Source organism: Trichomycterus rosablanca, chromosome 9 (genome assembly GCF_030014385.1).
Source record: "Trichomycterus rosablanca isolate fTriRos1 chromosome 9, fTriRos1.hap1, whole genome shotgun sequence".
Classification (NCBI taxonomy): domain Eukaryota; kingdom Metazoa; phylum Chordata; class Actinopteri; order Siluriformes; family Trichomycteridae; genus Trichomycterus; species Trichomycterus rosablanca.
In genome coordinates this window covers 24,130,717-24,156,907 of record NC_085996.1, presented here as the reverse complement: position 1 = coordinate 24,156,907, position 26,191 = coordinate 24,130,717, and the positions used below count along the sequence as shown (strand labels likewise).

At 38.6% G+C, this 26,191-nt stretch overlaps 1 protein-coding gene across 1 annotated transcript; it reads left to right on the top strand.

Annotated features, from left to right (window-relative positions):
• The first annotated feature begins 1,646 nt into the window (after positions 1–1,646).
• Positions 1,647–22,755, top strand: pfas (phosphoribosylformylglycinamidine synthase). Its single transcript, XM_063001279.1, has 29 exons — positions 1,647–1,736; positions 2,633–2,760; positions 3,619–3,754; positions 4,577–4,682; positions 5,184–5,376; positions 6,366–6,471; positions 7,667–7,807; positions 7,914–8,038; positions 8,867–8,995; positions 9,095–9,226; positions 9,327–9,455; positions 10,944–11,017; positions 11,265–11,421; positions 12,622–12,683; positions 12,767–12,928; positions 13,381–13,485; positions 15,185–15,316; positions 16,602–16,832; positions 17,453–17,633; positions 18,476–18,559; positions 18,651–18,806; positions 18,891–19,010; positions 19,096–19,241; positions 20,057–20,264; positions 20,384–20,475; positions 21,078–21,192; positions 21,471–21,617; positions 21,839–21,979; positions 22,419–22,755. The coding sequence occupies exons 2-29, from the start codon at positions 2,637–2,639 to the stop codon at positions 22,730–22,732; spliced, it is 3,948 nt and encodes a 1,315-aa protein (XP_062857349.1). The 5' UTR covers positions 1,647–1,736; positions 2,633–2,636; the 3' UTR covers positions 22,733–22,755.
• The last annotated feature ends 3,436 nt before the right edge of the window (positions 22,756–26,191 follow it).

Below are 26,191 nucleotides of genomic sequence, written 5' to 3'. Positions count from 1 at the left end.
GTAAAGATTTTTGTGTGAGAATGAGTGTATTATCTACAATTCAAATCTAATATGATAAATAATATACTTTTCTACTACTAGATAGTATGTAGAAATGCTATATATACGTATATCACCTCTATGCAGAAACTCCTCAGTTTTCTTGGCCCAAAGCAAAAGAATGTCCTCTGTTCTCCGCCCTCAAAAAGTGTTTTCATATTTACAAAACACAATGTTGAAATTTAACAAATGTAAACGTTTTATTTATTTTTATATTGTTTTGAATGCACACTTTCTTTTGCACATTATTTTGGAGCTATTTTGACTGGGGCTGCTTTGCTTCTGCATGACCTGGATGACTTGTCATAATTGATGGAACCATCAATTCTGCTCGGTTCTCTACAAAACACCAAGGTTCGAAGAAACCTGAACAGAACTGGTTCAAGAACCAGGGTTCTTTTGATGGAAAAGCGGTATCTGTGTCAGAAAATTTTGGCCCACCAGTTCGTGACTTAATGTTTAAGCACATTTGGCTGCAGGACAATTATTCAATTAAAAATAAAGGTTTTGGAGTGGCAAAGTCCTGACTTGCATGTTATTAAAATGGCAAAACCTCGAAAACCTACCGGTGTAGAAGAAAGATTATAAAACGGATAGTTCCGGTCCTAAAATCTGATTGGCTGAGCCGCGTTCGAAGCCGTTGTAAAATCCCCGATAAACTCACACCTAGGACCACCTCACATCATTCCATATTAATACGCCACTGAATCGAAAAAGTTAATGTTATTTTCGCCCTCATGTTGCCTAGCAACACTGTTAATCGAACTATTTTGCGTCGCGGAAGAATGCTTTATTGTAAGTTTATACACAATAAATACATTTATGAATTAAACATTGTTGTATTTATTATATTTTATGTTGACCGCCGTTTTATAAAAGCAATAAGCCACTCGAGACCGTGCATTACTGTTACGATTTTAGCACGGGGAAAGAAGTTTTAGGCAAAACGTCATCCCCGTGCTAAAATCACAGTAACGTACGGCCTCTCGTAGTTTATTGCTTTAATAGTGATTATATATCGATTAGACTTTAGTCCTTTAGGAATACGCATGCGCAAATACGAAGGCTTTTTAGGGCCACTGTTAAAAAATAAAACAGGAGACTTCGACGAATGAAGACGTTATATTTTGAGAATAAAGTCGAAATATTTCGAGAATAAAGTAGGCTTATTGTAGAAGGCTGCCAGTTTAAAGGCGCACGGTAAAATATTAAAATATAGTAAAGTGTATTTTACCAAACCCTTAACGTTCCTCATTTTTACTTAAGGAGGCTGCTATTTACCTTTTGCACACCTTTTTGCTATAATATCGCGACTTTATTCTTATAACTTTACGAAATAAAGTCGAAATGTTTACGCCTTTATTCTCAAGTCAAATACTTAAATTCAACAGTAGCACTAAAACGCCGTTGGCGAAAAGTTTTCAGTCAGGTAGGCGTTAATACGCTTTCCCCACCCGTTTTCCGATAAGTCCCGCATTCTGAGCTCGAACTATCTAAAAGTTCATATTGGTGGAAAGTTCGCCAATCAGACACTGTTCCAGGATACTGGTAGCCAATCCCAGCCCATTACAGCAATACGGGTGGTAAGAGCTCCACACGTGGATTTAGCCCAGGTCTGCCAAACTGGTCAAGATCTCAGCATACTGTACGGGCTAAGTTGTCAGTTTGAACTCGCCCAGCCTTTTAATACCCGAAAGGTAAGATGCTTTAATATTAATTTTATTACAAACACATGGCACAACAGTGACGACGATATGGTCCTTTCTTTATGATGTGTGTGGTGCTGATATGAACGTATCTGTCTTTGCAGCATTGTTTATAGATGTTTTAAACTCTGTGTACACCTTTTAGACACTCCAATGTTGTTAATGTGCAGAGAAAATAGTTAACTATCCATGCACATTTTATCAAGCAGGGATCAAAACAGGGATCTAGCCAAGGTCTCAAAGACCCATGCAGACTACATGCTATAGTGCTACTACAATGTCAGTGGATCTGCCATTCCAACAATGGTCCACCACCCAAGTAATATCAGGTCATTGGGGGTCCTGTGAGCTCTGTCCACTTAACAAATGAACAAATGTCAGTAATGATTAAGTGTATATAAAATGCATCTATACAATTGGTGGGCTTGATTGAATGGTCAGTGAGGTTATATTCACTATATTTAAGTTAACAGCATCTGTAATAAGTGAGACAAGCTAAAACCATATTTTAGTGTCTGTGTGACAGTGTAGATTTTTGGAACAGTGAAATCTGGAATCTGAAGCCCACTTAAATTTTGCAGAAAAGCAAATTCCTCTGAAATCTGGCTAAACAGTTGCTCTTAGTTATCTGCTGATTGATTAGTGCTCTGTGTTCAGCATGTGAAGCAACACTCAAATGATCTGTTTGACCCTTTGTCCAGTCTTTCACTGAAGATTTTCAACAGTTCACAGATTCTACAACACTAACATAACAGCACCTTTTAACTCTGGCCAGTCCTTGTCTGATTAATTTGTCAAAGCAGCACAACAGTGATTGCTTCTTGTGACTGGTCACATAAAACAATTCAGTTGTGCAAGATTTTCATCTTCTTTCTTTTGTGTGTCAGGATCATGTCTGTTTTGCGGTTCTACAGAAGATCTGAGTCTGAAGGACGGCGAAACCTGCAGAGGATCAAGCAATTTTATCCACATGTCTCAATAAATATAGAACTCTGCTACAATGTTGAATTGAATGGTGAGAAGAATTCCAGGACAAGACTTAGATTTGGTGAAACCAAAATGGGGCTTGACTTAAAAGTGGTTGCCCTGAAATGTATTTTTAATAGTATTTACCTCTTTGAAATGAACACTGTTAAATGGATTGAAATGTACAGTATTATAAATTGAGTTTCACAAATATGCTGCCCTAGATGAAGTACCGTGAATAAATTTTGACTGGGACAAAGCTGGTGTGCCTTGAGTAAGTAACAGGTAATGTAAAAACGCATGTTTTAGGACTCCTAGGTGGCCTGTCTTTCCTATCAATCAACAGTGGGTGGATTCAGAAAGTATTCAGACCCCTAGAATTTGAGCTTTGTTAAATATATAGAAGACCTGGGCTAAATGCACTGCATGTTACATAGTAAATACCATCCCTGCAGTGAAACATGGTAGTGGAAGCATCATGCTATGGGGATGCAACCAAATACAGGAACATCCTTCTAGAAACCCTTCTTAATAGTTTAGGCAAACTCAGCCTCGTGTGACAGTTCACATCATGACACTGACCTGAATCAACATATACAGCTAAAAGAGCACTGGAGTGGCACTGGGGCAAGCCTCTGTATATATTGAGTGACCCAGCCAAAGCCCAGACCTAAACCCTATCAAACATCTCTGGAGAGACCTGAAGATGGCATTTCACAGTCTCTTGCCAACTGGTTGAATTCAAGTGCAGGCATAAAGCATGTAGAGATGCATCCAGTTGTAATCACTTCCAGAGGAGCTTTTTCAAAGTATTAAATAAAGGGCCTGAATCCTTTTGTGAATAAGAGATTCTAGTTTTTAATTCATTTTCTAATTATTATTATCATTTTTTTTGCTTTTTTCTCAGGTACTGACTCGTTAAGTGGGGAACAGAAGACTATCCTGTGCTGGTTGTTTGCCCCTTCTCAGTCTTCAGCTCTGTCAGATGAGCCTACACTCAAAGCCACAGCGCCAGGAGAAAGTCTGGTGGAAATTGGCCCCAGGTACAGAGTCCCATTTAAAAATGTTATATACTAATACAGCTCTAATCCTTAAGAGTTTTTTTTAGGTTTGAATGTAATAAAAGATTATTAAGAAAATTCTCAGAACTGTAAATGTTTTCCAAGAATTCCACCTTAAAAGTTAAAAGTAGATCCAAGGACAGATACAAATTATTCATAAAGCATCTTAACCCTTAAAGGACCTCCTATGGTGAAAACCTTTTGAGAGTAGAAAGGCTTTAAGAGGCTTAGGAGTTTCTTAAACAGGAAATATGCCAAGATGTCTATATACTATCTAGTGAATAACAGTGAGTTAATAAAATACTACATATTAGATCATGCAAGAATAATGTTGACATCTGCATAATTGGCAGTGCCTGCAGCAGATAATAATTGGCCACCGTATCTGCAGGGTGGGGGCCGGACTATGTGTGGGTGGGTCTTCATATGCTGTGTAAGGACCCTGTGCAGAATGCAGAGGAGAGAAGAGGAGGGCTGTGCACGTGTCGGAAGAGGCGTGTACAGCGACGTGCTCTCCTTGGATGCAATCTGGTATCTCTCAGCAGCAGAAGACAAAAATCGAGTGCACTAAATCGGGCAGAAAATGCAAACAAAAAATTTACTTCTGATTAGCACTTCATTTAGCACTTAATTTGCATTTCATGTGTTATTTTTTTTACAATATGTTACATTGAGCTTATAAACAAACTGTGCATTAAAATATACAAACCTTTGTTCTTCAAAGACTATGTGTTTCTATACAGTATATTACTTTTACTCATTCTCATTATACTGTATATATTTGCTGTTATTAATTCTTTGTAGGCTGAACTTCTCCACTGCATGGTCTACAAATGCTGTGTCCATCTGCCAGAGTGCAGGTCTGAGCCAAGTGACCAGGGTGGAACTTTCACGTCGGCACCTCATTAAGGTCAGTAGAACCTTTAAGAGTTCATTCAAGCTAACTTAACAAACGAGGCTAACTTTGCTTTACTCATCCAGGACTAAGCTAGCATATAACAATTTAATGTATTTGGAGCATAAAATTTTTTTTTTGGGATGGGGTTCCTACCTGCCTCTAAAGAATTTGGGTGGTACTTTAATAGATGCTCAGCCACTGAGGTTTTGTTCATGAGTGGGCTAAAAGTAGATACAGTGTCACAAATTGCATTCTACAGAACTTTTTATTTTATATATAAAAATGCAATTTATAAGATTTTTATCATGCACTACTCTCCATTTTTCTACCATCTGTCATGCAGAAATCTTTTAGACCATTCCCTCACTCAGACAGCCAATCGTGTCTGTCTGAGTGCTGGCCAATAGCACCACTGAGATTTGAACTTGGATCCAGAGTTTAATTCTTAGCCTGAACTGTTTTTAGTCATACATAGCATGAGAATAAAGACATCTTTTGTTTGTTTTGTTACAGGATGAGCAGAGTTTGCTGAAGAAGGACGGTGAGATGCAGAAGGTGATCAGTCTCTTGTATGACAGTATGACTGAGTGTGTCTACCACAATCCTATCACATCTTTCAGTGTGGATGTTCAGCCTCAGGAAGTGTTTGAGGTTGATATTCTGGGAAAAGGTCGTGCTGCTTTGGAGAAGGCCAATGATGAGCTTGGTAAGCTGTTTGCATGTCCCGTTGCATTTCTTGTCCTGTCTTGTTGAATTCAGATGTCATCATAGCAGTAGTAGCTCAGTGGTTAAGGTACTCGACTTTTAATCAGAAGATTGCTGGTTTAAGCTCCACTACCCCCAAGTTGCCAATGTTTATTCGGTCACAATTGTAAGTCACTTTGGATAAAAGCACCTGCTAAATGCCATACATTTAAATAAATTATTATAAAGGAACAATTACAGTGTTAATATTGTTATTGTGATTAATAATACATGCAAAAATGTATAAGTATTATTACTTTTTCATACATCTGACTTATTTTTACTCTAATTGTTGTTTAAAGGTCTTACTGTTGAAAATTAAAGGGAATTTAATAATGTGTTACACAATACAATATGTGGTTCATATACTATTTACTAACTAAGTAAATGTTAATAACATTATGGTTGCTTTAAAGATTACTGACTACATTTCCCAGACTTCCTTGTGCCATTTTACAAGGTGGTTTTCCTACAGTGTCATGAAAATTCTGTAATATTTACATGTATGGCATTCAGCGGACACTTTAATCCAAAGCAGCTTACAATTATGACTGAGTGCAATTCAAGCAATTAAGAGTTAAAGGCCCTGATCAGGGGCCTAACAATTTACCAACACATCCGAGGACAATATTTAGATTTCTATAGTGACAAGCTAAATGTCAGGTTTGTGAAGGAGCAATATTTGGAAACTTGTAAACGAGTCTTGATTATCTTGAGGGGCTTTTGCATATTTCAACGACCTTAAATCTGAATATTTACAGCGCCCAAGCATTTATGTAAAAATAAAGACTTGGTTAATCGGTTGGAATAAGTGTAAAACGCCCTTCAAAATACATGAAAAACAACTAGTTGTGTCTGTGTGTCTGTGTGTCTGTGTGTCTGTGTATCTGTGTGTCTGTGTGTCTGTGTGTCTGTGTGTCTATGTGTCTATGTGTGTGTGTGCGTAAATAGGATTGGCCTTTGACTCCTGGGACCTGGACTACTATACTGCATTGTTCCAGAGGGTAAAGAGAAACCCCACCAGTGTTGAATGTTTTGACTTGGCTCAGTCCAACAGGTATGTATGTACCTTTCACCTACCTAAAAACAGTAAACAGTATTATATTGCTCTATATGGTAACAATATTAAGGTATTGTGGTGTTGTTTCCATTTCGAAATGAGATGTACCAAAGCACAGTGCCACCCACCTACAGCCAACCTATGTACGGCATACCAAGAGTCCAAGGGTCAACCAACTTGTTATTAACCTTTTTTCAAATTGGCAAAACAGTCTTCAGTTGTGTAGGGAATGTCTCAAATTACCTCAATCTGGTGCCTATAGGAGGCATTGTATACAGTGTAATTTTTTTTTCTCTTGCCTAAAAAGTTTTTAGCATTTCTTAATCGCAAATTGATGCCCATTGATTAAACTTTCTCACCACACAGGGTATAAAATCATTTCACTGTAAAACCTACATTTTTGGGGGGTTTTATCTCTTAATCTAATAGTGCCATTGTCCCTATTGTAATTGTCTTGCTGTTTGTGGCCCCCATGCACTGGCTGAGTAGAACAAAGCCCTTCACGTATCCCCTCCAAAATATGTACTGTTATCACGTATTTCTTTATCTTGAGTCTCACAAAGGACTCGTACTGTATCTGAAAAGACATACCATGTACACCACAAATCATTTAATGCAAGTAATGATGCCTTAGGCAAGGCAAGGCAAGTTTATTTGTATAGCACCTTTCATACACAGTGGCAATTCAAAGTGCTTTACATAAAGAAAAAAATTTATTAAAAGCATTAAAACATTCCTGAGATCTAGAACCTCAGAAAGACTTCTTGCAAACATTTAGTTACAATTAAGAGAACATGAAATTCAAACAAGAGATAAAAAAAACAGCCAGACAGCAGAGGCAGCACAGCAAATTGTGCCTGTTTGGAAGCACATCCAGGTTGATAGCTTTGTCTGTGATTCAGACCTGATAGCTTGTAATATCGGCTGTTGTGGGCTACTGTTGAATGCTCCTATTGGTGTGTGTTAATATTGTTTCAAAACATGTCAGTACCCTGTGATTTAATATCTTTAAGAAGCCTTATAAGATACTATTATTAATAGCCATACTATAATTCCACTGTCTGTTGATAAAGTGATGTGTGTGTGTGTGTGTGTGTGTGTGTGTGATAAAAATATTGTCTATTGTCTTTTATTAGCTTGTTTTATTAGTGTTTATTTTTTCTGTGTTTTCTTACTATTATTCCTTTCCCAGTGAGCACAGTCGGCACTGGTTCTTTCGGGGCAAGATGGTGATTGACGGACAGCAACAAAAGGACACTCTGTTCAGCCTAATCATGGGTACACAGCAGCACAGCAATCAGAACAACGTGATTAAGTTCTGTGATAACAGCAGGTGAGAGCGAGTGTAAGACACCATGCATGGTTTGCAACACTGATTCACTCTCCGCATTGAAGTCCTTACCAGAGAATGCAACAGCAGCTTGTTTGTGTGTGTGCAGTGGCATTAAAGGCATGGAGCTGGAGTGCATGTTTCCTACTGACCCTGCACAGGCCAGCTGCTACGAGACCAGAAACACTACAAGACATGTCATCTTCACTGCAGAAACACACAACTTCCCCACTGGTCAGAACTTAAGCACAGTCACCCTGTTCTTGACAATAGTTGGTTATGCAATATATTTCGAATAAAGTATTCATGAATAAGTCTTGCTGCAATAAAAAAATAATTCACAATAATTATTTTATTACATGTGTTATTAATGCAGAGTGCCGAGATTCTGAACACCCTGGTTTGAATCTAAGCTCTGCTAATTGTCGGCTGTGTGCCATCTAGTGGGCAGCAGACAGTTATTGGCCACTGTGTCTGCTGGGTGGGGAAATGACCGGACTAAGTGGGTGGGGTCTGCAAATGCTGTGCAAGGACCCTGGTTAGCGGATAGAGGCTAAGAAGGGGTTCGCTAGGACTGCGCACACGTAGGAGGGCATGTAAGCAGCAATATATTCTCCTCGAACACAATCAGGGATCCACAGTAGCGGAAGACAAATTGACTATGCTAAATTAGGAGAAAAAGGAAGAAACTGCATAAATAAAAAGAAAAAAAAACTCATTTTGCAATAGGCAGATTAAATTCATACACAAAGACACACAGCTTTAAATACCTGATTAATTTTGCAGCAGATCAATTTGGCAGAGCCATGCTTTAATACTTGTAAATTCTTATAAGATTGTCTTGTGAGATGCACACATTCACATTATTGTGAGCTAACAATGCAATGATAACATGTCTGTTTTCTTTTAAACTGATGTTCTTTATGTCTAACAGTTCACATACAGGATGCCTGAAACTTAATCCAATACTTACCCTCCACAAACAGAAGCCAGATATATTCTTTTGGGTGCTCTCTTTTGTAAACCTTAATGCTTTGTACTTGTTTTATACCTGGCCCTTAGGTGTTGCCCCATTTAGCGGTGCTACCACAGGTACTGGTGGCAGAATCAGAGATGTACAGAGTGCTGGACAGGGCGGTCACGTGATTGCAGGGACTGCTGGGTACTGTTTTGGTAACCTCCACATACCAGGTGGGCCCAGCATTTATAAAGCTGGCTAACTGCTTTTAACAAGGCTAATTAAAATGTATTTTAAGTCATTACCTCCCTTCTGGTAATATTGAATTGCAGGTTTTGGCCTTTCATGGGAGGAGAAGGGCTGGGAATACCCATCTAGCTTTGCTCCTCCACTGCAGGTGGCTATTGAAGCCAGTGATGGAGCTTCAGATTACGGCAACAAATTTGGAGAGCCAGTGCTGGCAGGTACACAGAATTGTGTTGTATTTTTCCCCACACCAAAGTAACTACAATGAAAGAGGAGTTTACTAAACATTTTGTTTCTTGCTGCTTTTTATGATGTAAGGTTTTGCCAGGTCATTTGGAATGCGCTTGGCCAATGGGGAACGTCGGGAATGGATCAAGCCAATCATGTTCAGCGGTGGGCTGGGATCCATTGAAGATAAGCATGTAAAGAAAGAGGTGGCAGAGCCAGGTACAAATTTCAATCATTTTTACTGTAATTCAGTTAACCTAAAATCCCAGAACAGCTTTAGCACCTTGGTGTGGCATGGTATTGCAAATGATTAAACCTCTACTGAAGGGAACTGTTTATAATTTGATAATGGTAAATAGCGCTCTCCAACAGTTTGGTTTAACTTGGTTAAGATCAGGTTACTGTAAGGACCAAAGCTAATCGTTTACACCATTTTTATACTTATCAGGTTATTCAGTGATTTTTGAGAGAAATGTCATCCCGAAAGAGACCACTACCATTAGGAGGAAAACATTCCACCGTGATTATCAGAAGATTAATTAGAATAACCTTGTATTAATTTGCAGTAACTCTTCCCTCTAAAATGACCTGTTGACCCAAACCATGCAAGCAACCATGCAACCAACCATGCAACCACTGTATCCTGCAGTACACAAGCATCTGTACTTGTGGAAAAAGTAATACATTTTTCGTTTTTTGTTTGTTCTCATTACTGATTATTAAAACAAAAGTGCCAGGCAGCATTTAACCAATCATCACAAAAGATGCTCTGCCCAGCTGTCAGTCATGTATAAATGTCTGTGTATTTTGATTTGGAAAGCAGTAAAATAAACGTGACTGAACTAGGTCTGTTGGGTGAGTTTTAAAACTGGCTTCAGCTAAAAATGTTTGTGCACTTACAAATGTGGGTATACAATTACTGACTGTAGCCCACATGCACATAAGTCTGCATTCATAAATCATATAAATCAAGCTTTATATATAAATGTCGCAATTAATAATTATTATAAAAAATGTTGCATACCCACACACAAACATTTAGACAAATCAGACCAATGACCAGATGCAGCAACGCAAACTTGAGCTGCAAACTGAATTTGGTCATTGCAACAGAACAACAACCCCCCAAAAAAGTCACAATAAATTATCTAAGGTTATCTTAAGGTTAACTTAAGTCTGCTTTAAAAAAAAAAAAATAATACAATGAATGTGTTTATGTGGCTTAACTTGATATGATATCACTATATCATACAGTATATCAAGTTCTGTTTTGGTGCAGTTCAGATACCTTCAGTTTTTAATTTTAATTTTTTTTTTAATGTTCATTCATTTCTGGTTGCTTTCATGGAGTATATGGAGCTTAATGAAACACAGATTCACATTCACATTTCTAACACTGCTTTTCTAACATGAAGTTTTGATACAGCAGTAATAATAATAATAATAATGGTAATAAGTGACTGGTAGAAAGTAGAAAAGATACCTTATGTCTCTGTATCTTTGTAGTTCTCCTAGTGTACTATACAAATATATTAATCAGGCATTTATCCATTTACATGCCCTGGGTTGTTCTCTGCAGCTAGAAAGTTTTCGGACAGCAGCAAATCATGTATAGTTGTGATTACAGTGAACACTATGAAATAGGTCCTTGAATAACTATTTTTTCTTACTATGGTCCTGTGCTATGTTCTTTTTTCAAATTACTAGGTATGGAGGTGGTGAAAATAGGAGGACCTGTGTATAGGATTGGTGTGGGAGGAGGAGCTGCCTCTTCTGTACAGGTAAACACATACATCTCATCTGGATTTAATTTAAATTGTTGGACATCTTTTGTAAATGACTCTAACAAACATGCACAACATATCTAAATAATATATAGTGTTAAAAGTGCTAAGATACCGCTACAGAGATCCAGCTGTGCTATGGACCTGACCGGGTGTTCACCTGGCACATCTGGCTGGCTTGCAAATTAAGTCTTGCGAGCTGAAATGTTGTTGTCTGTTTACGTTTTTTATGTGTATGTCGTAGGTGCAGGGCGATAACTCTAGTGATCGTGATCTTGGTGCAGTTCAGAGAGGCGACGCTGAGATGGAACAAAAAATGAATCGGGCTCTCAGGGCCTGCTTAGAGAGAGCAGAAGGAAACCCCATCTGCAGTATCCATGACCAGGGTGCTGGAGGCAATGGTAAATCACATTTGTGTGAAATTATATTCATGATGCTGACCTCAATGCAATGGTCAGTATTTTGGTCCAGTACATTCTTTCTCTTACAAATAAGGTGGACATGTCTGGAAAACACAATAAAACACAGTTGAAATTATAGAATTAAAGCAAGTTTATTATACACCTGAGGGGGGGAAAAAAGTGCCTGAAATCACTCGGCCATGGCACATGAAGCTTAGCATGGCACCTTGCGTGGGAATTGTAACAGGTTGGTCGTGCCTCTCGAGTGAAGTGTGAGGTGAAGCCCTGCACCTGCAAAAATAAAAAAATAAAAAACAGCCCAAAAATTTAAACAAAGTATTAAATGTAGGGCACAAAACGATCCACTACAGTGGAAGCTGGATGGCAAATTACAGATATTGAAAAGTTCTTCCACAATGAACAGAATGGAAGAACTTGGCTAGTCACATCTTAATGGGATACTGCAGTACTAAAGTAAACAAACTCATAGTTTGTAGTTCTTCTTGTAACTGCTAGAAAAAAATTTCATCTGAAATCTTTTAATTTATCTTGGAATTAAAAAAACTAAAACAGACGAATATGATGTATTCAGTGCAGGAGAGAATGTATGGGCAGCATAACATTGTTATATGCCTGTGGTAAATAATACATTTTGCTATATTATTATTAGTGCAGTTTAAACGTGTATGTGTGTTCACTGTTGCACACAGTCAGTGAAAAAAGACCAACTGTATCTTCTTGTGTAGTACGAGTGGCACAGTGGCTTGGTGGGTAGCACTGTGGCCTCACAGTAAGAAGGTCCTGGGTTCAAGTCCCAAGTGGACCAGTCCGGGTCATTTTTGTGTGGAGTTTGCATTGTCTCCCCGTGTCTGTGTGGGTTTCCTCCGGGTGCTCTGGTTTCTTCTCACAGTCCAAAGACATGCGAGTGAAGTGAACTGGAGACATTAAAAACTTGATGAATCAGTTAACCAGTAATTACCTGTCATGTCATGAATGTAACCAAAGTGTGTAAAACATGACGTTACAATCCTAATAAAATAAAAATAGTAGTACACAAATATATAGAAAATGACGTTTTCTCCTTTGTACTCCCAATCTGTAGATGTACTGCCTTAAATAATGCATTAGTTAATAATTTAAAAAACAAAATACTGTTGATATAAAAATGATTTTGGTGTCTGCATTTGTCCTTTCTTGTAGGAAATGTGCTGAAGGAGCTGAGTGAGCCTGCTGGAGCCATCATCTATACCAGCACTTTTAAGGTTAGCTAAGCTTTAATGTACATGCTGGGCTGCTCTTGGTAAAGCTAATATATTCATAACCCCTGCACTGCTTCTTCCTGCAGAGAGGTGACCCCACCCTCAGTGTTCTGGAACTGTGGGGGGCAGAGTATCAGGAAAGTAATGCTTTATTGCTCCAGCCATCTGACCGCAGTTACCTGGAGAGGGTGTGTCAAAGGGAGAAATGCCCTGTTGATTTTGTAGGCAAAATTACAGGTGATGGAAAGGTCAGTGTGAGCGTTGCTTACTTCTATTTTGTTTGTAATAAAAATTGTAAATACGGGCTGTTTGTTTTATTTACCAAAATAATGTATTGAAAGACCTGAACGTGTAGTTTAATCTGGAGGTCTTTGTGGGATGTGCCCATTTCTGTAAGGTCCTACACAAATACCAGCTTTATTGATGCCGCATCCCATTCACAATCCCAAAGTTCTCTCTACCCATGGAGTCCTGCAGAAAAAACATTTGATGTATTACCAATGTCTGATCTGCCTTGTTAATGCTACTTTTAATGTTTTTAGTTTTAGCTTTTAGTTTTACCCTGTACAGCAAACTAGTTGAAGTGAATGCAACTTCTTCATCATTATAGTTTTTAATGCCATCTTTTTGCATTTTATTTACTGGAGTACATTTGGGGTTGTACCGTTACGTATAACAGTTCTATATTTATTACTTGTAGATAGTTCTTGTGGATGATCTTTCCAACCCAGACAGTGGCATGAACGATGGCAGGAACCCTGTGGATCTGGAACTTGATTGGGTGTTGGGGAAGATGCCTCAGAAGGTAAGGGCCAGGTTTTACCATTTTAAAGAAGGCGAAGAAGCTGGTATGCTTGCCACACTGTCCACTTTTGTCTGGTCCATTTATAGACAATATCTGCTATCATACTTGACCTGGAATTATAGTGATTGCCCTTATACGTTGATGGGCCAAAACATTAGGACCTCCCCAAAATATGTACACAAGTTAAGTTCTATTTCGTAACAGTGTGCCTATTAAATGCATTGCTGTTGGTAGTTACTCAGAGTTTACATATTGAATGCTGCATATATGGACAGTACAAAGACCTGAGTGACTGATCAAACCCTTCTGTGTTTGGGGCAGATACCACAGGACTCTTTTAGATGTCTTGTATAGTCCATGTTCTGACAGAATATTAGGCAGGCAGTGTTAATGTATTGGCTTATATGTGTAAAACAATCAGCTATATATCGATCATCACAATTTTTAGTTCCTTGACATCTGTACTGGTAGGGGTCATTATAACCATGCACAATGTTTTTTTGTTCCCTCAAGTGGTAAAAAATGTAAAAGGTAGTTGCATAATGAGTTTCAGAAATTCAGAAAATGCTTCTACTTTTTCTAAAAGTACTCAAACTTCAATTGAAGATTGGGCAGGTGTTGCTATCCCATTACATTGCACATTATTGGTAAATGAGTCTTGAAAGGCGGTGGCTCGGTGGGTAGCACGGTCGCCTCACAGCAAGTAGGTCCTGGGTTTGATTGCCAGGTGGAGCTGCCCAGGTCCTTTCTGTGTCGAGTTTGCATGTTCTCCCTGTGTCTTTGTGGGTTTCCTGCCACAGTCCAAAGACATGCAAGTGAGGTGAATTGGATACAGTAAATTGTCCATGTCTGTGTTTGACATTACAAACTTGTGAATTGATTAATCATGTGTAACCTGTAACTACCTGTTCCTGTCATGAATGTAACCAAAGTGTGTCTGTTTGTTTGTTTATTAGGATTTTAACGTCATGTTTTACACTTGGTTACATTCATGACAGGAACAGTAGTTACTCATTACACAAGATTCATCACTTCTCAAGGTTATATCGAACAGTCATGGACAATTTTGTATCTCCAATTCACCTCACTTGCGCGTCTTTGGACTGTGGGAGGAAACCGGAGCACCCGGAGTAAACCCAGTCAGACACGGGGAGAACATGCAAACTCCACACAGAAAGGACCCGGACCGCCCCACCTGGGGATCAAACACAGTGCTACCCACTTAGCCACCGTGCCGCCCACCAAAGTGTGTAAAACATGATGTTAAAATCTTAATTAATTAAATAAATAAAAATAAAAGTAACACCCAATAAGGTTGAATGGTCAATATTTTTTTTATTATTGCAAATAAGTTCAAATATCTGTAAGTTAAATATATCTGGGGAATTTTTTTTTAAACAAACTGATAAAGGAGTATATAATGGCATCTATTATATTGCATTATATCTATACGACTAATAAATCAGCATTTGAAAAACAGAGCCAGGTGGCCTTTACATTTCTCTTTCACTTGAGCACAATATTTACTGCTCACAAAGTAAACATGTCTGACTCCCTTTCTAGAAAGCTAGCATCTAATCATGTACATAGAAATTCTATCCTCCATCTCATGGATGTCCATTCTTTTAACCAAATAGAATCCAGTTTGAAATAAAATCTCATCCATTTTTTTCTACTGTGTATCTGTCTCTCTCTGTAGGAGTTTAAACTGGATCGTCTGGCTTCCTCTCTGCAGCCTCTTTCTCTCCCTGCAGGCCTGTCTGTTTTTCCTGCTCTGGAGAGTGTTCTCAGACTACCTGCCGTGGCCAGCAAACGCTATCTTACCAATAAGGTCTCACATTTGCTTAATTCTTTTAATTTAACATTAAATGCATGTTTAAAAGTATTATCCAGGTTAAAGCACTTTTCTAGATGATGTTGATTGAGGAATACAGTTAATTAGCTGCAGTCATATTTTGCCCTCTAGAATTCAACAGCTGCTTCTCAAAACATTATGGATCCCATTGGATTATTTATTAATGGCTGTTGCCTGTTATAACTGAAATTTGTCCAGATATGTAAACCTCATTTTCAATATTTCTCCTTTGTCAATGGTACCTTTACACGTATGCAAGTCACTGTGGCACTGATGCACCCCCAAACCATTACAGATGTTGGCTTTTGCACCTTTTACTGAAATCTATCAGGATGGTTCTGTCATTGGCACAAAGAATTACAACAATTTTCTAGAAAACATGTTGAAATGGGGATTTATCTGACCACAGCACACATTCCAACTGTATTTCAGTCAACTAAAGATCAGCTTGGGCCCAGAGTACTCTTCTATGTTGTTGTCTAGAACGGATGTAAGACTTTCTCTTTGTGTAATAGAGTTTTAGCTTGCATTTCTTGATGCAGCGGTGGACTGTGTTAAGTGGCAACATTTTTCCGAAGTACTCCCAGACCAACATGGCTCTATTTATTACAGTTGCTCAGCTGTTTTTTTTATGCAACACCATTTGGGCCACCAAGAGCACACGTATTTAATAGTGGTTTCCGTCTTTGCCCTACACTGACTGAGATTTTTTTTTTTTTTTTTTTTTTTTTATTCCTGTCAATATCCTTCCATTTATCACCTGTGTTCTGATGCTTTTTGTCTGTGTTATATGCTTTACATTTTCTGTATTTTTTTAAACCCAATTGCGTTATGCTTCCCCTCCACTGGAGCTGACCAGATGGTAGAGCTGAGATTCGATACAATGTATTCGAAATCCCAGCTCTGGTGTGGCTAGCATGTTTTATCGCTGCACCACCTGAGCGGCTAACGTTTAGACATTTATGTGCATTTCCCCTTCCCTTCTCCCCACTGCATTGCACAACTTCCTTTTTGGTTTTAGGGCGACCACAGAGTAGCACATGTCCCCTCCAACATGTGTAAAGCCTTTGAGTTGTTCTCCAATTTAAGCTCCTTTTTAATGATTTCACTATTTTGTTTCCTACAAGTATTTACCTGTGTAACATTCTAACATTTCTTGCCATGCAGCCAGTGTTTTTAGTATAGGCTCACTACACTCTAGATAAACCTGTTACCAAGGATAAATGATTATGTGGTTGTTTATCTATTGTTCTTGTTTCAGGTGGATCGCTCTGTAACTGGGTTGGTAGCACAGCAGCAGTGTGTGGGGCCCCTTCATACCCCTTTGGCTGATGTAGCTGTGGTCGCGCTATCACCCTTCAGCCTCCAGGGTGCTGCCACTGCTATTGGGGAGCAACCAATCAAAGGGCTGGTTTGCCCAGCAGCGGGAGCACGAATGGCTGTGGGTGAGGCCCTTACAAATCTGGTGTTTGCCCGAGTCACTGATCTTAAGGTAAAGTTTATTTGAATAAGAATAATAAGTGATATTAAATTAAAGATTGACATTCCATCTTGAGATGAACACAGGAATTCAAATTATTTTAGGAGATTATGGTTGCTTGACATTTTTAGGCACTTTTGAATAAAGATTATTTGGAACATAAACTTTCTCTTCCAAATAAACTTCCATAAACTTTCTCTCCTTTTTTTTTTTATTTTAGCTGCTTGACAGTCTAGGATCTAAATTGTCGAATATTGTGATTCATAATGCGGCACTGGGGAACACAATGACATTTAAATGTGTTTTGCTATTAGTTTTACACAGGCAAAGAATGTGGTATGTAGTTATTGATTTCGCTCTGCATATTTAAAATTAAATTCAGACTAAATTCAGTATATTAGCTGCAGGATACACTATAAAAAAGTTTTTTTTTTCTTAGTAAAAGGATAAAAATAGTACATTTTGTGGTTGCTTCTTGAAATAGCATTACAAAGGTATTTCTTTGATGTTGAAAAGAAGTATATTTTTAAACAAAAGGTTTTAGAAACCGCTGGTATTGTACCTGTAAAGGATTTAACAGGACAAACCTGATTAAAGAGTCTAATCTTAAATTCTGCATCTGTTATCTTTAGGATGTAAAGTGCAGTGGTAACTGGATGTGGGCAGCCAAGTTACCAGGTGAAGGAGCTTGTCTGTGGGAGGCATGTCAGGCCATGTGCAAGGTTCTGGGTCAGCTGGGCATCGCTGTGGATGGAGGAAAAGATTCCCTTAGCATGGCTGCTCGTGTGGGTGATGAAACTGTCAAAGCACCAGGTAGGTGTGTAAAAATACATACAGTAGATTACTTTGCCTGTGTGATTGGCAATACTGATCCATTTATAAAGTTTTGGTATTAGATCAGATCTAACGACTAGACACTGTGCTTCCACATGGAAAAGACCCTTTTAATACATTATTGCAATTGTATTGTTTTTTGAGACATAAATACAACTTACTCTACAGAAAGTTAAAAGCTAGCCCGGATTGGGACTACACCGAGCAATGAAATGCAATTTAATTAAAAGCTGAGGCCTTCTCATTTAACATGAATGCTCTTTTGAAAGCATGGTGACAAATGATCACAGACACTATCCACTACCCACTATAAATCTTGTGAATAGCCCTCTGAAAAGTGTGGAGGCGGTGGCGGCTCCATATTAATGCTAATAGTTTTTAATGGGATGTCTAACAGTACTGGTGTCCACATACTTTTTGCAAATAGTTTTTCTCTATGTCTAAAAACAGACACTTTATGTTAATAAAAAGCAACAGTGGCTCGGTGGGTAGCACTGTCGCCTCACAGCAAGAAGGTCCTGGTTTCGATTCCCAGGTGGAGCGGTCCGGGTCCTTTCTGTGACTTGAACTGATAAATCTTGTGTAACCAGTAACTACCTGTCCTGTCACGAATGTAACCAAAGTGTGTAAAACATGATGTTAAAATTCTAATTAAATAAAAGAAAAATAGGTCACAAGTGGTGTAAGGACCAGCTACTGTGTTCGTGCCAATATTGACACCCTATATTCTTATCTGGTCAGTATTGGTCATTTGCAAGAGTGTGGTGATAGTATGTGGTAATGTACTGCAGCTAAACCAGCTATTTATTGGATTTTTTCAGGCGCTCTGGTGATCTCTGTGTATGCTGTGTGTCCTGATATCACTGCTACTGTCACCCCTGATCTGGACAACCCAGAGGGTAAAGGTCAGTCTGTACATTTCAGTTCTCACACTATAGAAATAAAGCTCATGATTGACAAGAATGAACAATTAAATCCCTTTCTTTCTGATGGCAGGTGTACTGCTGTACGTTCCTGTTACTGCGGGTAAATACAGGCTGGGTGGCTCTGCTCTGGCTCAGTGTTACAATCAGATAGGAGACTGCAGTCCAGATCTGGATAACCCTGACATGCTTTCAGCCTGCTTTAACACCACCCAGACACTTATTCAGGGTGAATATTATTTTCAAAATACAAATTTTTGTTCCCTTTTTGTAATGATATTGAGAGTCTAATCATATGTATGTTTTTTGTCAGACCGTCTGCTGAGTGCAGGACATGATGTTAGTGATGGAGGACTTATCTCTTGTCTGCTTGAGATGGCCTTTGCAGGAAATCGTGGAATCGAGGTGGACTTGCCATTTGAAAATGTTGGAGGTCAGAAAACGACTGAAACTTTAATCCCACTCCTGTTTAGTAGAAATCTCTCATGACATTGTTTTTCTCTCCCTGTCTCTCCTAGTGATGGAGGCTTTGTTTTCAGAGGAGTTGGGGCTGGTGTTGGAGGTGTGTGAGAGAAACGTGGCAACTGTGTGCCAGAGTTACACGCAAGCTGGCCTGCTCTGCCACAGAATTGGTACTACCTGTGGCTTTGGACATGATGCTATGGTGAGCTTCTGTGGGCAGTCAAGGTTCCAATTAAAAAAATTGAGTGATGCAGCAAGAAGGATTAAATCTCTTTGGCTGAGAAACTTAATCTGTTCATTTTTTATGACAAAAACCCCCCAACATAAACCCAAAATAACTCCAGACTGTTCTTAAAAAAGGTAAAGGCGGTTGCATGGCCTAGCCAATATCTTGACTTCAGTCCATTTGTGTATGCATGGTGGATTTGTATAGTAGATTGTAAAATTAAAAGGCTATTACATTTACGTTTACATTTTTGGTATTTAGCAGATGCTCTTATCCAGAGCGATTTACAGAAGTGCTTCTATAGTAAACATTACCTTACTCTAGTTTAAGTAGACAACAGTCCAAGAACACAAATCTGCTAAAACATTTTTTTTCCTTGCAAAAAGGAAGTTTCTAAGTAAGTACATGTCAGCTTAAGTTCTTAAACCACATTTCCAGAAAAGTTGGGACAAAGTTGGGAAACTTTTCTGTTGGGAAAAGTTGCATTAAAAACTAAAAAATTATTGTAATTTATTAAATTGCTTAAACAGTTCAGTGAAAATATTTTTAGTGTTTTCACTGACAAACCTAATTGTATTTTGTAAATATAAAAATGCAATAGAATGTGACACCTGCAACACACTCAGTAGTTGGGACTGAGGCAAAATAAGCCTGAGATTGTACAAGTAACACTGTTTTGAGTGCAGCTAATCAATACATTACAATTAGAAGGATTAAGAAGTGTTATTGATTAATGAATTACCTTATTTAGAGGTCAGACATCGTGAATAACCAGTTGTTGTACTTTATAGGTCAGAGTAAGTCTTTGTGGACAGGAAGTGCTGTATGAGCATCTACCCACTCTCAGGACATTATGGGAGAACACAAGCTTTCAGCTGGAGTATCTGCAAGCCAATCCAGTCTGTGTACAGCAGGAAAAGCAGGGTTTACTAACTCGCACACAGCCCTACTTCAAACTGACCTTCGATCCTGCTGAAACACCCGTCGTTAAAGAGCTGGGTTAGACTCGGATGGAAATATTGTGTGATGATGTTCTAGAGAACTGCAAAATACAGTTTAATAAGTCTATTTTTTTACTGACTATAATTGATTTATTTGTGATGTTTGTCAATGTGTAGATGTGGACAAGCCTCGTGTAGCAGTCATCCGAGAGGAAGGTAGCAATGGAGACAGAGAGATGGCCGTCTCTCTGTTTATGGCTGGATTTGAGGTAAACAAACCAAAGCAGTACATTTTAGATAGGGCAACACGATAATGGCTGAAATTGTAATTGAGATTATAATTTGTTTAGTATTAAAAATAACAAGAATTATGCAATCAGTTATCATTATAATTATGGAAAAAACAGTATGTATTTTAAGACATAAATATAACAGTGTGTATCAATATAACAGTGTGGATTTGCACCTTAGTTGTTTATAGTTGAGGTCAAACATTAACATACACTAGTAAGGGACATGTACACCATGGCTAAAAGTATGTGGACACCTGGTGGCTATCAATAACCCCTCACCCCTTTTGTGGATGTAACAGCCTCAGCCTATCCCAAAGGTGTTGAATGAGAATAAGGTCTTGCTTTAGCTTTTGCCATGAAGTTGGAAGCATCATAATCATTTATTTTACAGAATTGATATTATAGACCTGCTGGCAATGGGTGAGGCTTCAACTCTTGAACTTAGTAATTAGAAGGAACATCCACAGCCGTTCGACCACATAGTGTACATGACTCCATCTGTATACATGTTATGTTAATTTGTCCTTTCAACCCAGTAGACCAGCAGGTGAATAAACTTACATTTTAATTTTCTGTAGGTGTGGGATGTCACCATGCAGGATTTGTGCTCCGGCTCCACAACTCTTGACCCGTTCCGAGCTGTGGTGTTTGTGGGTGGCTTTAGTTATGCTGATGTACTGGGGTCAGCCAAAGGTAAATTTATCTTTACATCACACTCAGAACGCCTTATTCTAAAATGCTAATGTAAATTTGCTGCGTTGAAGGTTTTAATTGTAAACTTGAAGGCATCATTGTGAAGCAGTGTTCTGTTGGATCTGCTCTTATTACATTTTGAACACGCATTTGAGACACCTTTTATAAAAAAAAAAAAAAAGTAATTGAAGGCCAATCAGATGCATTTTTGTTGCTTTATTTTCCCTATAAAAGACACTCTGACATGTCATTTTAAACTGTCACTTATTTCTCCTCAGGCTGGGCAGCCACTGTCACCTTTAACACTCGTGCCCGTAAGGAATTTGAGCGTTTTCGACATCGGAGTGACACCATAAGTCTCGGAGTGTGCAATGGCTGCCAGCTCCTCGCCCTGCTGGGCTGGGTTGGTGGAGCCGAGGAAGAAGGTAAGAAAAGAATCATAGTTTGAACACATCTAAATTGTCCTTAACATTATTGTTAGGCATAAATTATTAAAGTAAATATATATCATCACTACATATAGTTTAAGCTATCAGTATGATTACAAAAAAGGCTTTTGCATGGATAGATTTGTAGATTTTTAACAGTATCAATTCCTCTCCTTACAGTCTTTATCATTTATTTAAATGCTCTGTCTCTCTCATAGGGTCTGTGGTCACACTGACCCACAATAAATCAGGGCGCTTTGAGTCCCGCTTTGTGAGTGTTGGTATCTTACCCTCTCCAGCTATTATGCTGAAAGGCATGGAGGGATCAGCTCTGGGTGTGTGGGTTGCCCATGGAGAAGGTGAGAATTTTCACTGTTCTTGTTAAGGTGTCCAGTATTGGACATTGTTACTATTTGAAAGCTAGTTTACAAAACAAATGGTTTAAATCACTAGTATCCACCACTTAGAACAGCATGGGAGTTCTACTGACCTGTCCATCATGCTGCCTGTTTATTTAGAAACTGCACCATCTTGCAATACTCTTTAACCTTCTGAGCCCAGGCAGCTGGCATGTTTGGGGGGTTGCTGTAAAAGAAATGGGCCAGATTAGCATTCTGAAATGAAATTCTATTAAGTTCTTAATAGAAATTGGCTATTTTGTATAATGAATCATCATGCATGATTACAGTAAAGTAAGCTTTTAGAAAGAAATTTCCAGATCAAACTGGCCTTTTTTAATAAAAACTAAATTAAAAGTCCCCCCCTTTGCCCTTAACTATAGTCTGTTTTCCTGTACAGGTCTGATGCAGTTCCGATCTCCCGAAGCCCAGCAGAGGCTCACCAGCGCCTCTTTGGCCCCTCTGCGCTATGTGGATGACTCTGGAGCCCCCACTGAGGCCTACCCCATGAATCCTAACGGTTCAGCTCTGGGCATAGCAGGCATCTGCTCACCTGATGGGCGCCACCTGGCCATGATGCCCCATCCAGAGCGCACAGTACTGTCCTGGCAATGGGCCTGGGCACCTGCAGATCTCAGATCCTCACTGCAGTCCTCACCTTGGCTCAGAATGTTTCACAATGCTGCTGCCTGGTGTAAAACCATTACAGAGTAAATAAATATATCTTTGCCACTCTACTTTTATGTCTGTGTAAGTAACCTGGTACTAGCTAGTTGTGTACAAAGCTGTTTCTTAGCACATGAAACTTTTGTACAGTTAGAATTAAGTACTGCTTAATCTTACATTTATGGAATTGGCTTCAAGTCTGGTTAGATTTTTAATTTACATTTACATTTTTGGCATTTAGCAGACACTCTTATCCAGAGTGACTTACAGAAGTGCTTCTATAGTGAACATTACCTTAACTCTAGTTTAAGTAGACAACAGTCCAAGAATACAGATCTGCTAAAACCCTGTACATGTCAGCTTAAGTGCTTAGTAAAGAGGTGCATACACACTATTTGGCCAAAAGTATGTGAACACAGGATCATGAGCTTGTTAGACATCTCATCCAAAAATCATGAACACTAATATAGTAAAGAGTTATTACTTACAGGGGTTGGACAAAATAACTGAAACACCTGGTTTTAGACCACAATAATTTATTAGTATGGTGTAGGGCCTCCTTTTGCAGCCAATACAGCGTCAGTTCGTCTTGGAAATGACATATACAAGTCCTGCACAGTGGTCAGAGGGATTTTAAGCCATTCTTCTTGCAGGATAGTGGCCAGGTCACTACGTGATGCTGGTGGAGGAAAACGTTTCCTGACTCGCTTCTCCAAAACACCCCAAAGTGGCTCAATAATATTTAGATCTGGTGACTGTGCAGGCCATGGGAGATGTTCAACTTCACTTTCATGTTCATCAAACCAATCTTTCACCAGTCTTGCTGTGTGTATTGGTGCATTGTCATCCTGATACACGGCACCGCCATTGGATGCACATGGTCCTCCAGAATGGTTCGGTAGTCCTTGGCAGTGACGCGCCCATCTAGCACAAGTATTGGGCCAAGGGAATGCCATGATATGGCAGCCCAAACCATCACTGATCCACCCCCATGCTTCACTCTGGGCATGCAACAGTCTGGGTGGTACGCTTCTTTGGGGCTTCTCCACACCGTAACTCTCCTGGATGTGGGGAAAACAGTAAAGGTGGACTCATCAGAGAACAATACATGTTTCACATTGTCCACAGCCCAAGATTTGCGCTCCTTGCACCATTGAAACCGACGTTTGGCATTGGCACGAGTGACCAAAGGTTTGGCTATAGCAGCCCGGCCGTGTATATTGACCCTGTGGAGCTCCCGACGGACAGTTCTGGTGGAAACAGGAGAGTTGAGGTGCACATTTAATTCTGCCGTGATTTGGGCAGCCGTGGTTTTATGTTTTTTGGATACAATCCGAGTTAGTACCCGAACATCCCTTTCAGACAGCTTCCTCTTGCGTCCACAGTTAATCCTGTTGGATGTGGTTTGTCCTTCTTGGTGGTATGCTGACATTACCCTGGATACCGTGGCTCTTGATACATCACAAAGACTTGCTGTCTTGGTCACAGATGCGCCAGCAAGACGTGCACCAACAATTTGTCCTCTTTTGAACTCTGGTATGTCACCCATAATGTTGTGTGCATTGCAATATTTTGAGCAAAACTGTGCTCTTACCCTGCTAATTGAACCTTCACACTCTGCTCTTACTGGTGCAATGTGCAATTAATGAAGATTGGCCACCAGACTGGTCCAATTTAGCCATGAAACCTCCCACACTAAAATGACAGGTGTTTCAGTTATTTTGTCCAACCCCTGTATTTCATATATGTAATTGTATACACAAAAAGGCCCTTTGAACTCAGCAATAAAACAGGGTGTCCACATATCTTGAGATGTCAGTAATTTTTTTTGGAGAGTAAATATTTGAAACACATGCTGGCTTGTCAAGAAAAAAAATGTAGGAATCTTACGTTTTTGTGGGTTTTTTGCACAGCTCTGAATTAGAGTTCAACAGATTTTTTGGCATGGCATGATTTTTTTACAGTCCATAGATGAGGTCAGGATTTTGAAAAGGCTGTTACAAAACTTAATTACTGTAGAGCCTCATTTATACACACCATTCTGCATCCATAGTTCCTGAACATAACTCGGTCTTTACTTTGTCTGACTAATTTTTGACAGTCATAATAATTACTAAGAAATTAGGAGAAGTTAGAAGACAAAATATTGTACACCATCAAATTATTTATCTTAGTTTGTATATGTCTTAGTTGTCGCCTCAGAAAGAAGGTCCTGGGTTTGATCCCCAGGTGGGGCAGTCCGGGTCCTTTTGGTGTGGAGTTTGCATGTTCTCCCTGTGTCTGTGTGGGTTTTCTCTGGGAGCTCCGGTTTCCTCCCACAGTCCAAAGACATGCAAGTGAGATGAATTGGAGATACAAAATTGTCCAAGACTGTGTTTGACATTAAACTTGCGAACTGATGAATCTTGTGTAACGAGTGGCTACTCTTTCTGATATAAATGTAAACAAAATGTGTAAAACATGACGTTAAAATCCTATTAAATAAATAAATAGTTGGTATGTCTTTATGCCCCTTGTCACATTTAAATAAAATTTTTTTTTTTTAATATTATTATTATTAAAATAGTAATAATTATTATTTTTTATTAATAATAAATCATTATATTATTATTATGATATATTATTTTTGTTTTTGAAAAAGAAATATGTTTTACTTTTATTTAGGTACAAAAAACAGTTGCAAACTCATTCAAGACTTACAGGTATGTCCTTTACAAGACTAAACTTTATTTTATTTTATTTTTAATGCAAAAAGCATGGACTGAGCACGAATCGATGAAGAATAAAACATTATACTATCACATCTAAACTGTCAGTATGGCACAAGAAATGTATAAACATTAGAAAATGCAAATATAGCATACAGAAGATATTTACCAAACGAAATATTGAGAAAACCAGCCAGGAAACTGTACAGAAGGCTGTTTTCTTTAAGCATGAATCAAACTTTAAGCAATAGTCAATTAATCGAGCTGGCAAGTAATCTTTTGCATTCTGTTTCTGCCTAGTCATAATGCTTATAGTAAAGTCTTTTTAAGCGGGAGACATCATTGCTCTATCCTCCCTAGTCAAAATATCCTATAGGATTCTAATAGAAAAAATCCTATAGGAATCTTATTGGTTTTCTATCATATTTTGGAACCAATCCTATAGGAATCCTATTAAACATCCTATAGGAATCCTATTAAACATCTTGTAGGAATCCTATTGGACATCCTATAGATATCCTGTTGGACATCCTATAGATATCCTGTTGGACATCCTATAGATATCCTGTTGGATATTCTATAAGAAATGTTTTGGCCACTAAATAGGAATCCTAATATTCTAATATGATTTTATCTAGGAATTTTATTTGATTTACAGATAAACATTTGAAAAATGCATATTAAAATTCCTGTATGTCTTATTATACCTTTTCCTTAAGAGTATTCTACATTAAAATGTCTCTGCTTAAATAAATAAACAATTATTAATTGGTAAGTTAAACAATTTTATTATAATTAA

What these genes read in the sequence shown, in the direction of transcription:
- pfas (XM_063001279.1), top strand. Translation starts at nt 2,637, where the DNA reads ATGTCTGTTTTGCGGTTCTACAGAAGATCTGAGTCTGAAGGACGGCGA. An exon ending in GAAGGCCAATGATGAGCTTG is followed by an intron (nt 5,377 to 6,365) that starts GTAAGCTGTTTG and finishes GTGCGTAAATAG; the next exon opens with GATTGGCCTTTGACTCCTGG. An exon ending in AAATTACAGGTGATGGAAAG is followed by an intron (nt 12,929 to 13,380) that starts GTCAGTGTGAGC and finishes TATTACTTGTAG; the next exon opens with ATAGTTCTTGTGGATGATCT.